A 14243-nucleotide genomic window follows, 5' to 3' on the forward strand; every position below is an offset into this window, starting at 1 on the left:
TATTCTTAACAATTTTTTTTTTTTACACAAATCCACTTCAAAATCTAAAAGGTTAATATATATAATATTTCTACAAGTTTTTTGTGTTATGTTTTGATAAACTTTGAACAAATGTCACTCTTCCATTGAAAAAAGAAAAATTGTTAGAATTAATCACAACGTCCAAGTCACGCAAGATGGACTAAACTTTGTGTGGAAATTTTTGGAAACGTAGTTGTAGTATTTTTTCGTTAATTGACTAGTTCAATACATGCTCATCTTTGTGTGGAAAATTATTAGTAGTCTTATGCTCATTAATTGACAAGTTGAATGGTTAATTTTTTTTGGAGTTGAATAGTTAATTCTTAACGTGTCATAAGTAGAACTTTTATAAACATACACAGTACTTGTTTTTGTAATTTTTTTTTTTTATAGTTTTCACCAATTTACTTATCATATTTATTATTTTCTCTCTACATTTTTTTATTTCTCTTTTTTATCCATCTCAAACAAACACCTCAAAATAGTGAAATGGGTACAACAAATCTGATTCATTCTATTTTTTTTATTAATAAATCAATGAATAAAGAAAGTTGAGTATCTATATATCCTCCTCTTATTTGGTTGTGAAGAATGCTAATTTGTCGTTGATATTTGTTTGATACTTTAAATTTGATTTGAAAATGGAGGAATAATATGATCATATCATGGAGAACTCCCACTGCCCCATCACTTTCGTGATTAATTGGGACAAATTGCGTAATGCTCGTGAGTCGTGACTTTAAACTTTTGGATCAGAGCTCCTCCGAGTGGGTATCATCCCTTGGAGCATGTATAACAGGAGTTGTATAATAAATAAAAAAATATTATTTTAGTGTGTTATATGTGATTTTAAAACCCAGATTCAACTGAGCTTTCCACCACTGGAGAAAACCACCCATAGGTTCATACATTAAAATGCAATGTTGATGTTGCTGTATTTGCTGATGAATGTTTTTTTGGGTTTGGCATATGCATGGGTGATGACAAAGGGAGTTTTTATATGGCCAGGACGGTACTTCCACCAGCAGTAGAGGCTGAAGCTACTGCCCTTCGTGAAGCCGTGACTTGGATCAGTAATCTCAATCTCCAAAATGTAATTATTGAGCTATGTTGCTAACACGTGGTGAATAGCATGGAGAACCAAAGTCCTAATCATACCCAACTTAGCTGCATTTTTAGTAGCTGTAGATCAGGAGGCAAACAAATCATACTTTTCCTATTCTTACAAGAGTATCATAATTGTACTCTAATCACCATGCTTTTTTTTTTTCGTATATTTATTTATTTTATTATGAGTCAAATGATATAAATTTTTATTTTGTAAAAAAAATATCTGGTAAAATTATAACTTAATGATTTAATCTGTGAGGGTCTATCTTTTTAGTCTTTCAAATTAAAACTTTTCTTTTTTAATTTTTCAAATTTATGAAATGTTTTTTTAGTCTTTTTTGAAGTTAAAAACTATCATAAATTAGCCAGGACTACTAAAAAAAACATTTCTTAAAATTAAGAGACTAAAAAAAGATAAATTTTAATTTAAAGGGCTAAAACAATAAACTCCTAATTTGAAAAATAAAAAATATATTTAAATCTAACTTTTTTTATGGTAAGATGTTGAAATTTTATTAATGATAAATAAGAGATAGATTTTAATTCAATCCATAAATTCGATAAATTGTTCATTAAAAAAATAAAGGATCTTAATACTCAAAGAAAAATAATTATAAAAAAAATTGAAAAAATGAAAAAAAGAAAAAAAGAGAAGAGGACTTATAATTTGATAGACAAATATTCATTCGAACAAAACAAGTAAAAGGATATAATTAGTGAAAAAAAATCTACAATCTACAAATATTACAAAGAAGATGAAATGATGATTTGGTCCATTCTAGCATCATCTAAAACAGTAAAGGCCAGAGAAGCCGGGCCATGAGCTTAGTTTTAGTAAGTTCTATTTTATCTTTTTTCTATTGCATCTATTTTATCTTTTTATTCATACAAAAACTTCTTTTTTTACTTAATTTTTTTTAATGTTTAAAAAAGTTAATTGTAATCGTTTATACAAATAATTTCTACAAAAACTCTATAAAAAATATTTAATATTTTCGAGTTGTTTGATTTTAAAAATTAACTTAAACAACTTTGCTCTTATACTTGCTTAAAAAAAAACTTTGCTCTTATATATGAACAATCTAATAGTATAAACTATAAAATGATTTTCTTATCATCCCTAGATTTTGGTCTTATGGATACAAACATTCTTAAATCTTAAATAATTGAAGTCTTGATTCTTCAAGAAGACCAAATATTCTCTGCTGCTTGCTGTTTCTTTCAAACCGCAGCCTAATTGGATTCTCCAAAGTCCAAAACATTGGCAGAAACAAAAGGTCCTCTATTCAGATCATGTCATCACAAACAAACACCACCCAAGTTTGAAAAAAAATTCATACCCTCCCCTCCGTCAATCCACACTTTTCAGAAAAGTCAAACTCATTTCTTCACTTTTCTTCGTATACCTACCTAATATCCTCCCTTTCAATTCCTTTCATCCTTCGTAATTCGTATCCAAATCTAAAAAGCAAGACAAGAAAAAAAAAAATGTACTAAGAAACATGAAGCTCCAAACACATCAACTGCTACTCTCCTTTGTGTTGTTCTCCGCTGTCATCATCTCCACAATTTCAGGAACCACCATCACCATCTCTCCGGGCACAACCCTATACGCTTCCAACACAACCCAATCATGGTCCTCTCCGAACGACACTTTCTCTCTCCACTTCCTCCCCCTCCACCCTCCAACTTTCCCTCCTTCCTTCACCGCCGCCGTTGTCCACTCCGGCGGTGCTCCCGCCGTCTGGTCGGCTGGAAACGGCGCTGCCGTCGACTCCGCCGCATCCTTCCAGTTCCTCCCCGCCGGCAACCTCGTCCTCGTTAACGGGTCGGGTTCCACCGTGTGGGACTCCGGAACTTCCAACATGGGTGTCTCCTCTGCCACCCTTCACGACAACGGAAACTTGGTTCTCTCCAATGCCACCAGTTCCGTGTGGTCGAGCTTCGACAACCCCACTGACACCATTGTTTCGTTTCAGAACTTTACTGTTGGTATGGTTTTGCGTTCTGGGTCGTTCTCATTTTCTGTTCTTAGTTCTGGGAACCTCACTCTCAAGTGGAGTGATAGTGTCCCTTACTGGGATCAAGGCTTGAACTTTTCCATGAGTGTGATGAATTTGAGTTCACCTGTTTTGGGGGTGGAACCAAAGGGGGTTTTGCAGCTTTTTTATCCCAATTTGAGTGCCCCTGTGGTGGTTGCTTATAGCAGTGACTATGGTGAAGGGAGTGATGTGTTGAGGGTTTTGAAGTTGGATGGTGATGGGAATTTGAGGGTTTATAGCTCTAAGAGGGGTAGTGGGACCGTGAGTTCAACATGGGTTGCTGTTGAGGATCAATGTGAGGTTTTTGGTTACTGTGGTCATAATGGTGTTTGTAGTTACAATGATTCTAGTTCTAGCCCCATTTGTGGATGTCCATCTCAGAATTTTGAGATGGTTAATCCTAGTGATAGTAGGAAAGGGTGTAGGAGGAAGGTGAGGCTTGAGGATTGTGTAGGGAAGGTGGCAATGTTGCAACTTGACCATGCTCAATTCTTGACTTATCCTCCTCAGTTTTTGATCAATCCTGAGGTGTTTTTCATTGGTATTTCAGCTTGCAGTGGAAATTGTCTTGCTTCTAATTCTTGTTTTGCTTCCACTTCCTTGTCTGATGGAAGTGGACTTTGTTACATAAAGACGTCAAATTTTATTAGTGGTTACCAGAATCCTGCTCTACCTAGCACTTCATATATCAAGGTTTGTGGACCAGTGGCTCCTAATTTGGCACCTTCGTTAGAGAATGCGCATTGGAGGTTACATGGTTGGGTAGCTCTTGTTGTTTTGAGTACCCTTTTATGTTTCCTTGTTTTTCAGGGTGGTTTATGGTTGTGGTGTTGTAGAAACAGGCAACGATTTGGAGGTTTTGCAGCTCAGTATACTCTTCTTGAGTATGCTTCTGGCGCACCGGTTCATTTCTCTTATAAGGAGCTTCAAAGGTCCACAAAAGGGTTCAAGGAGAAACTAGGTGATGGGGGGTTTGGTGCTGTTTATAAAGGAACTCTCTTTAATCAAACTGTTGTTGCGGTTAAGCAACTTGAGGGCATTGAACAGGGAGAGAAACAGTTTAGGATGGAAGTTTCTACCATAAGTAGTACCCATCATTTAAATTTAGTGAGGCTGATTGGTTTTTGCTCTGAAGGGCAACACAGGCTTCTAGTGTACGAGTTTATGAAAAATGGATCTCTTGATAATTTTCTTTTTGTTGATGAAGAACAACAGTCAGGGAAATTGTTGAACTGGGGGTATAGATTCAACATTGCTCTAGGTGCTGCTAAGGGCTTGACATACCTTCACGAGGAGTGTAGAAATTGCATTGTCCATTGCGATGTAAAACCTGAAAACATTCTTTTAGATGAGAATTACAATGCAAAAGTCTCAGATTTCGGCCTTGCAAAGCTCCTACGTCCAGTGGATTGCAGGCACCGGACCTTGACAAGTGTGAGAGGAACCAGAGGGTATCTAGCTCCCGAATGGCTAGCAAATCTTCCCATAACTTCCAAATCTGATGTTTACAGTTATGGCATGGTATTGTTGGAGATAGTGAGTGGTAGAAGGAACTTTGAAGTCTCAGAAGAAACAAGAAGAAGAAAGTTTTCAGTCTGGGCTTATGAAGAGTTTGAGAAAGGCAACATCATGGGAGTTATTGACAGAAGATTGGTTAACCAAGAAATCAACTTGGAGCAAGTGAAAAGAGTGCTTATGGCATGTTTTTGGTGCATACAGGAACAACCATCTCATAGGCCAACAATGAGCAAAGTGGTGCAAATGCTAGAAGGTGTGATAGATATTGAGAGGCCACCAGCCCCAAAAATCAATAGCAATGCCGCTCCTATCTCCACTATTGCAACTTCATCAGCTCCAAATTACTCCTCATCTTCATCTTTGTTTACTTTTGAGGCTTCTCCCTTGGCTCTTGCAATATCCTAGTATATTTTTTTTTTGGCTCTTGCAACTCCTATAATCATCGGAGTGCAGTTTCAAAGCCAGGCCTTTTTTTTTCCCATTATTTATAACTGGAATTCATATAATTTCACTACTAGTGATATGTAGTTTCCAATAGCTTCGACTCACGTGCTTTCACTTGGATAAGGTCTTACCGTCAACAAGTAATTTAAAAGGGAAAAAATAACTGTAGACAGTCTAATTGATGAGTCATGGGATCCTCTTAAATAATTGCAAATTCAGAGAGAAATTATGTATTTTCACTTAATGTGGGAAAATAACTCGGAATCTAAACTGGGCAAATGCTAACTTTTAGGGCATTGCTCAAGTAACTAAAAAAATAATTTTTTTTTATTAGAATTTGTAAAATTTGATAACATTTTTTATGTTCTTTTATTATTTTTACAATAAATATTTTAATTAATATCTCAAAAGCGCTATTCAGTGGTCAGGAAGACTCTCTAAACTGTAAGTGCAGTCACATGGGTACTTTTGGAAAATTCGATATATAATACTACAAATCTTTATTAGTGAATTATTTAAAATTGAAAAATACAAAGTTAGCGCGTGTGTAAGAACGTTTGATTAGTAACTCTGGTTAGAAGGAGCATAATAAACCTGCAATTGTTACAGCAATATAAAACGGAAAGACGAATAGCCAAGAGCGCGCACTCACTCACTCACTTATTGCGTCAACTGTACTCCATATCATATCAACTGGAGCTGGGGAACCTCGTCTCTACTCGCTCTCGTCCCCGCCGGAGATCCACCATGGCCGGCAACTCCGCCACCGCCACCGCCACCTCCTCCGCATTGTCTCCCGAGAATTTGAAATTCAATTTCTCCCCCGATAACCCCTCCCGAATCATCCTCACTTCGGATCAGGTCAACCACTGTACCCAAGCCCTCAACCTTCTGAAGGAGAAGCTCCACGATCCTCACGTGATCACTCAGGAGTTCGCACACTTGCAGGTTCGCACCCTAATTTCATTATTCTGACATCAAAACACGAACATTGAACTCATTGTGTTGCGTTGCGTTTGTGTTTTTGTGGTTTCAGGCGAACAGGATAACTCCGAGTGAGATGAGAAGAAGATGCACCGTCGCGTATGACGCCGTCAATTTGAGCAAAAACCGATACACGGACGTTTTGCCATGTAAATTTGTTACCAAGGGTTTGTTTATTGTTTTTGTGTTTGGGAAAATGAAATTTGTTATTTCTTGTTTCAGTTAACAAGAACAGGGTTGTTCTCAAATCAAGTACTGATTATAGGCCTGAAGCACAGGGGTATATCAATGCAAGCCTTATCTCGGTAATTTACTTCTTCTATTTGTTTATTTGATATGCTCTGAATTAAATAACTGCTGTGAAATTAAGATAAATTGTTACATGTGCGTGCCTTCTTAATGTATGTAGACCTCTTCCGCTGGAAATGTGTCCCACTTTATAGCCACACAAGGTCCACTTCCACATACTTGTGAGGATTTTTGGGAAATGATTACCCAATATCACTGCCCTGTGATTATCATGCTTACTAGGTTGGTGGATAATTACAAGGTACTTGTTGACTCTCATTGGCAGATTTTTTCTTCCTCTTTGTATTTTTTTAATTGCATTATTTTTACTCTTTTTTACAGATGGTAAAGTGTGTAGATTATTTTCAAGCTGAGGATGGGCCTAGAGAAGTTGGTAATATTTCTATTATTGGTAAATGGGAGAACACTACTGAAACTTCACTGGTGTTGCGCCATTTGGAGGTGAACCATAGAGAGGTCAGATGATTTTCTCCATTTGTAATGGTTGTGAAAGTTAGGTTACTTCTGAGCTCACTCTAAAGCCTAGGAAAACAGAACTTTTCTTAGATACCTTACACTTTAATGCTAAACCTGAATGCTTTCCCTAATGATTGATATCTCTCTCAACTATTGTTAAGTGTTGCTGTAACATCAGAAGCCAAGTGGCCACTCCAAATTTAAGGATGCAAGTTTAATGGCATGATGTGTTTTGCTCATGTTAAACTCTCAAGTTACAACTGATTATTTGTAGTTATACAACTCATAACACAAGCTAACTGTCAATCATTGGGTCGAATACATTTTACAACTTCACTACAGATTTAGTTTTCCTAAATTCTCTCTCTCTCCCTATCCTTTTAAGCCATGTATTGGGTTTTTCTTATTTCAAAAGTTCTTATTTTCCTCCCTGATGAAATATTCTTTTCAACAAAAAAAAAAATCACAAGTTTTTGTTGTAATTTTGGAAGGCACTCTAGGTTTCTCTCCATCATCAATATTCAAGGTTTATAGCATTCTAGTTCATATTTGCATATTGTTGCAGGTAGATGATGCACCATTATCTGTTTTGCATATTCAGTATCCTGAATGGCCTGACCATGGAGTTCCAAAAGATACACTAGCTGTGCGTGAAATTTTGAAAAGATTATACCATTTACCATCAAACCTTGGTCCAATAGTGGTGCACTGCAGGTTCATCTCATTCTTATTCTTTTGTGTGTTCACTTCATGGCAGTGATGGCGATAAATCACATGCATTGTTTATATGTCTCTGAGACAAATTCTCTCACTCAGTGCAGGTATTGGTAGAACTGGAGCATACTGCACAATTCACAACACAATTCAGAGAATACTTGCTGGAGATATGTCTGCTGTACGCATTGCTAACACAATAGCTATGTTCAGGTCCCAGCGTATTGGAATGGTTCAAACCCAGGTATCAGGATGTGCTAATTTAATATAAGTATGATTAATGAATTTACTGATTTTTGTCGTGGTAAAGAAGGGGCATATTGTTGCAAGGGTTAAGGAACTAGGCTAGATAGTTAGGGAAGGAAGGATGTTTATACTTCATACAAATTAGAAGTTTGAAAGAACACTGTTCTCCTTCAGTGGAGAATCTATCAATAATCAATCCCTTACTGTTGACAGAAAAGGAATATTTTATTACTCGGAATGGAAGCTCCTACAGTTCTACTACTAGCTTCTGTTTTGAAACTAGATAAAAATTAAAATGCCAGGAAGGTTTTAAATCTAATAAATGTGGTGGTACTGTGGATAGGTTTGGTGGTAATGAAGGCAGCAAGGAACTAGCCTAGATAGTTAGGCAAGGATGTCTCCTCACTATCACTGTGGAGGAACCATGTTCTTGTTTGGAATTTTTCATTCCTATCAACTTGTTTATTACTAGGAACTGAGGCTCCTATTACGAGTTTTCATGTAGAATATAAAGGTAATTAAGGCCAAAAGAAAAGAAGAATTGAGGAGGCTCTTCTAACTATAATTACTCTAAGAAACAAAATGGGTACTTGCTTTCAAACTAAGAATAATAAGTAGGGAAACAAACTTGGAAGATTAATTTCCAAGGGCTTGCATAGGCTGAACAGAGGCATTTTTCATTAAAGAAAAAAGAAAACGGATGTTGAATGGACTGTGAAGATATAGGTATAACAATTACGATACAGTTGACAACTTTCAACAGCTAATGTGATGTCTGATTACTTTTTGTTAGATACTAGATTAGGTTATGACCAAATTATTATGCATTTTCCCCCCAAAAAATGCTCATCTAATGGAATTGCAACTGTATTTTTGCACGCAATCTTCCTAGCTCAAATATTATGTGGTTAGATTTTGGTTAAATCTTTGAGCTTGGGGGCATAGGAAATTTATTTATCTGCAAATTACTCTATAACCTCCTATCAGAAATTACATGACCTGTTTCAAATTCTTATCAGATAAATACCCCCTACTAAAGATTTTTATAGACATATACCTCTTTTATTAAAAAAAAGAAGAAGAAATAAACAAACAAACGACATATACCTCCTAAATGTAATTTTTTTGGTTGTGGAGACCTCAGTTTACCTGACACTTGGAATTGATCCCATTTAGGAGCTTATTTTACAGTTTTGGCTCCCGATTCTAATATTCCTTGCCTTTGGCCCTAAGTTTTGTAGCCATTAACCTAAATTATTATTATTATTGTTCTACTTACCATTTTGGCGACTATGCAATTTATCAGGACCAGTACATTTTCTGCTATAATGCTATCATAGATGAACTGGAAGACCTTGTATCTCAGCAGCAATAGGAGTAGAAGGGTACGTACTTCTTTTCTCTTTGTTATTTTCTAAATTTATAAATCGTTCAGCTCTTGAAATTGTTTTATACAGGATAGGATTTGTTTGTCTGTTTTCTGTATTCTTTGATTCTATTATATCTTTGTCAAAATTATTGTTTTGCTAGCTTGACAAATTGCTATCTTGTGTTGTGTGATGTAAATCCAGTGCTGACTTTGCCTCAATTTGAAGCTAACTTTCAATTCTTAGATCGTTTTTTGGTTCCTGCAATGCTTATGTCTCCCGGCAGCTGAAGTCTGAAACATTAGCATTCGGGAGGTTTTATGAATTTCACCGAATTCTCTTATTCTCATGTTTTTTTGTATAATTGCAGGCAGGGAATTTGATTATTTTGTTAGAATTCTATTGGGGAACAGAATGGCATAATGACTACAAATTGTCCCTCCTGTTGCTATTTTTCATTTTCTAAATAAACCCCTCCCCTCCCCTCACCCTCCACGCCCCCACCTCCCTCTTTCATTTTATGATGAAGATCATAACTTTTAGGATGTTTTTGGCAGAACTAATTTGCAGTATATTTGGATTTATCTTATAAGCTTTCTAAAATACCTTATGAAAATATTTTAATCATATTTTTCATTTTTATTCTAGAAATAAATACCTATACGATAAATACTTATTTAATAAGCGCTTAGTTAAGGTATTTACTCCAAAAAAAGAAAGCACCTCGGAGTACTAGGCGTAGTTGTTAACTCTATCTATATGTACTAGGTGCATTCGATCGCTGGGAACCTCGTTTGAATCGTCTATGAGTAGTTTTTTTTTTTACAATAGTATTGTAGTAGTCTTTTTTTCTTCTCTCACTTTCCATCTCTCTAACTAAAAGAAAAAAGAAACATTATTTATATTTTTTTCTCTTAATATTTTCTTTTCTCTCCTGGAAAAACATATCCTTAATGATCAAACATGAATGTCGAATTCTGCTACCATTTTATTATATATGGACCCAGATGCAAGAAGCATCATTATTAAACCCAGTGATTAAACAGTTTGACACATAGAAAGCAGGCCTTAAAATAATAATAAAAAAAAAAAACACATGGAAAGCCGAAGCATCATGATTTTGTGTTTTTTTAATAAACAAGGAGATCAAAAAGGGGGAATAAGGGATGAGATCCAACTAGTCTGGCACCACGCCTCCTAACCCCCTGAAGCATCATGGTTAAACCCAGCGATAAACACATGGAAAACCCAAAATGATATGTATTAATGAATTTGATTTAAATACATTGACTTGTAAAGATTTTTTACAACTGTTATCTAATTATTTTTTTATGAATTATTTTTATTCGTAAGAATAAAAAATAATGAAGATTTACCGTCAAGATTTACAGTAACTCGTGTATTATTTAACCAGTTGACTTAGATCTCCTCTGATTTTGTATGAAGATCTCATTATATATTAATAGTATTATACAAGACAAAATTATTTATTTTTCTAACAACTACTAATATAAAGTATTTTCTTCTAACATTTAATATAATTGTATATTTTAGATTAAAAATTATTGATTAAATTGAAATAATTTTGCTAGTTGATTCCCATGGTATTTAAAATTAAAACTACTTTAAAAATTATTATTATAGTAATTTTTAATTGACTAGTGATAGTGGTTATGCATAGAAAAAATGAAAGTCTTATTAATAAACTTTGGTTGTTAGCACATGGAAAGTCACCAAGGGAGAATATAGAAAAAAAAAAAACTCCATAGCAGGTATCTTGAAGTGAGAATATAAACAAATCCATTGTTCAACACTACAACTTGCATCGGGGAACCTTGTCTCTCTGCCATGGCCACCAATACAACAACAGCTTCATCCTCTGTTGTATTTTCTCCCGAGAAACTGAATTTCTGGCTGGACAACCCTTCTCCAATTTCCTTGACTTGGGATCAGGTGAAGCACTGCAGGGAAGCCCTCACCTCGTTGAAGGACAAGTTTGACCACACTCCTGAGAGTATCACCCACGAGTTCAAACTCTTAGAGGTTCAACTTCAATTCCCCCTAACTTATGCCACGTCATTATACGACACTTATATTGGAACAAAAGAAAAAAGAAAATCGTGTTTTATGTTTTATGTTGCACTGACTGTAATGTTTTCAGGCTAACAGGGCAGTAACAGAAAGTGAGACCGATAAAATATGCGCCGTAGCTCTTGATCGTGACAATTTTAGCAAAAATCGACACGACGTTTATCCACGTAAATTTCCCACTTATACACCGCATGGCATGCCAAGGGGTTATACAATAATTTGTAAACAGTGAAAATAAAAATAAATTATGAAGACAGAAGAGAAATAATTCTCCTACTTTTTTAGTATAATAAATATTAAATACTAGGTTTTATATTTTCATAACATTAAATATTATTTTTTCTCAAAATTTAATCTGTAGGAATATATCATTACTTTATGGAGAATGAAATTTAGCAGTAATGTTTGTTTCAGTGGACAAGAACAGGATAATTCTGAAGTCAACACATGGTTATATCAACGCAAGCCCTATGTCGGTATAAATCTTATTTTGTGTTTATTAATTTGATTTTGTTGTCACACAAGGTCCACTTGAAGAAAGCTATGGGGGGGAAATGGTTGTCCATAGCATCACTGTCTATTAACTTGGTAGTTCCCGGCCACTTCCATAATCATTTTCCGTTCTTCTTTGTATAATACTTACTTTTCAATTTCCCTACTCTTTTAATAGATTGAGTTGTGCAACGAAGGATGGAACTAGAGATGTTGGTAAAAATATCTCTATTATCGGGAAAGGGGTGAAAACTACTTTGACTTCACCGCTGGTATTGACCCATCTCCCATAGAGATCAGGTCAGCTGATGCTTTTCTACTTATAAATTAATGGGTTATATATATATATATATATATATATTTTCTATAAAACTTGATTTTAATCCTCGAACTTTAATTTTAATGCGTCTAAATTTTACAAAAGCAGTAGTTTTTGTTCCTATTCATAGATGAAAAGTTGTTTGTGACGAAAATATTTTTTTCCTAAGATTTAGAGACTAAATTAATCAAAATTAAAATACAGATATTATCATTAATTTTTATCGAAAGTATAAGAATTAAAAGTATATTTTATTCTAAGATAATTGTTTCAACCAGTTAATTAGGTTATATGAGAGGAGGTGAGACTTGGAGAAGAGCCGTTTTACTTTTTTATGTTAATTTAATCTTAACGATATATATATATATATATATATATATATTAAATAACTTTGGACATATAAATTTATTAATCTAACTGTTGAATATATTGATATTATCTCAACGATCATACATATCATGTAAATCATACATTTATAGTTATATAATCTTATAGTTGATATTTACTTATATTTTTTTAAATTAAAAGTATGTCATATATTATACTGAACTTATTAAAGAAATTTCAAATTAATAATTTTAAAATTTTATAAAATTTTGTAGATTTGATCTACTCAACTAGTATTTTACTCTACGTAATACATAGGTTAAATATTTTTTATATAATTAAAATTCATAATAAATAAATATTTTTATTTGAACATATAAAATATATACTATTAGATTTATGATAAACAATTCATATTATAATATAAGTTTATTTTTAATTATTGAGAATTTATTTTAAAAAATATTAAATTTATTCAAAAAATAAAGAAAAAAAATAATATTTTAGATTTATAAATCATACTATTTATTCATCGAAGTATGTTTTTAAAAGATTTAACATATTTAAGTACTTAGATATGTAAAATATTGTTATTAGGATTAGTTCGTAGGAAATAAATAGATTAAAATGAATACAATGTTTAGAATTACTATACACCTTGATATTAATAAAAAAAATTAATATTATACAACTATTTCAATATTTTAAAACAAATATATTTTTATGTTGTTTGAAAGATATTGGTCAATCACATAACAAATAAAAAACATCTTATAAAATTCGAAATTACAAAAATCAATCATTTTTTTAAAAAATAACATCAATAATGAAAGGTCATTTCTAGAAGATTATATCACTTTGAACCAAACCTTGGTCCCATAGTGGTGCACTGCAGGTTCATTTCTTTCATGCTTTGTTTATTTGCCTCATGCATGGCAATGCTGACTATAAGTAAATCACATGCATATTTGATATTTTTCTGTGGCAAACTCGGTTTGAGTGCTGGTATTGGTAGAACTGGAGCATACTGCACCATTCACAACACAATTCAGACAATACTTGCTGGTGATATGTCTGCTGTAAATATTGCTGACGCAGTGGCTACCTTCAGAACCCAGCGTCTTAGAATGGTCCAGACTCAGGTACATGGTTTGCTAATTTAATACTAGTTAATGGGTTAAGAATGTTTTTAGTTCATATAAACTGGACTTTCATAGTCCCTCAAAAATAAATCGTTTCCCTTTTAGTCCATTTATAAAACATGTGTTGTGTGGTGACTCTTTCTGCAATTTATCAGGCTCAGTACAATTTCTGCTATAAAGCTATCATAGAATAACTGGAAGACCTTGTATCTCAACAGTAATAAGAATAGAAGGGTATGTACGTACTTCTGTTCCCTTTGTAGTTTTACAAATATTATTAATCGTTCAGCTCCTGAAATCCTTTTAAGCAGGATAAGATTTGTATCTCAGTTTTCCTTATCCCTCAATTATACTATATCCTTGTTAAATGATTATTTTTCTGCCTTGTATGATGTAAATCCAGTGTTGGACCAAAGGATGTTAAGCTTCTTGCCTCATTTTGAAGTCAACTTTCAATTCTTCCATGTTCTATTTGGGTCCGACAATGCTTATGTCTCCCAGCAGCTTGATCTCAAGCATTAATTAGCTTTCAGGATATTTTGTGAATTTTGAACTATGTTATTTTCAAACTTTCATGTATGTTAGAAAGGCCTTAGTGCTTCAATTTGTATGTTGCTAAATAATTGGTCAGCAACCAAAGTCCTCTAGAGACATGGAGTTA

At 33.9% G+C, this 14243-nt stretch overlaps 2 protein-coding genes across 6 annotated transcripts; both read left to right on the forward strand.

The window, feature by feature from the left end:
• The first annotated feature begins 2274 nt into the window (after positions 1-2274).
• LOC100810753 (G-type lectin S-receptor-like serine/threonine-protein kinase At1g34300) lies at positions 2275-5286 on the forward strand. Its single transcript, XM_006606137.4, has one exon. The coding sequence runs from the start codon at positions 2634-2636 to the stop codon at positions 5094-5096; it is 2463 nt and encodes an 820-aa protein (XP_006606200.1). The 5' UTR covers positions 2275-2633; the 3' UTR covers positions 5097-5286.
• A 367-nt stretch (positions 5287-5653) lies between these two features.
• On the forward strand, positions 5654-9800 carry LOC100791465 (protein-tyrosine-phosphatase PTP1). Of its 5 annotated transcripts, none has more exons than XM_006606139.4 (9): positions 5689-6083; positions 6172-6268; positions 6342-6424; positions 6529-6669; positions 6750-6884; positions 7486-7598; positions 7701-7842; positions 9151-9229; positions 9582-9800. In XM_006606139.4, exons 1-8 carry the CDS (start codon positions 5883-5885, stop codon positions 9217-9219), a joined length of 981 nt encoding a protein of 326 aa, XP_006606202.1. In that variant the 5' UTR covers positions 5689-5882; the 3' UTR covers positions 9220-9229; positions 9582-9800. The 5 variants fall into 5 exon arrangements, with proteins under 5 accessions (XP_040869296.1, XP_006606202.1, XP_006606203.1 ...); XM_006606138.4 differs by having other exon boundaries at positions 5695-6083; positions 7450-7598; positions 9416-9800; XM_003556140.5 differs by having other exon boundaries at positions 5697-6083; positions 7450-7598.
• Positions 9801-14243: the final 4443 nt, after the last annotated feature.

Source organism: Glycine max, chromosome 20 (genome assembly GCF_000004515.6).
Source record: "Glycine max cultivar Williams 82 chromosome 20, Glycine_max_v4.0, whole genome shotgun sequence".
NCBI classification, from domain to species: domain Eukaryota; kingdom Viridiplantae; phylum Streptophyta; class Magnoliopsida; order Fabales; family Fabaceae; genus Glycine; species Glycine max.

What these genes read in the sequence shown, in the direction of transcription:
- LOC100810753 (XM_006606137.4), top strand. Translation starts at nt 2,634, where the DNA reads ATGAAGCTCCAAACACATCAACTGCTACTCTCCTTTGTGTTGTTCTCC.
- LOC100791465 (XM_041013362.1), top strand. Translation starts at nt 5,883, where the DNA reads ATGGCCGGCAACTCCGCCACCGCCACCGCCACCTCCTCCGCATTGTCT. An exon ending in TCAATGCAAGCCTTATCTCG is followed by an intron (nt 6,425 to 6,528) that starts GTAATTTACTTC and finishes TAATGTATGTAG; the next exon opens with ACCTCTTCCGCTGGAAATGT. An exon ending in GGTTGGTGGATAATTACAAG is followed by an intron (nt 6,670 to 6,749) that starts GTACTTGTTGAC and finishes TCTTTTTTACAG; the next exon opens with ATGGTAAAGTGTGTAGATTA.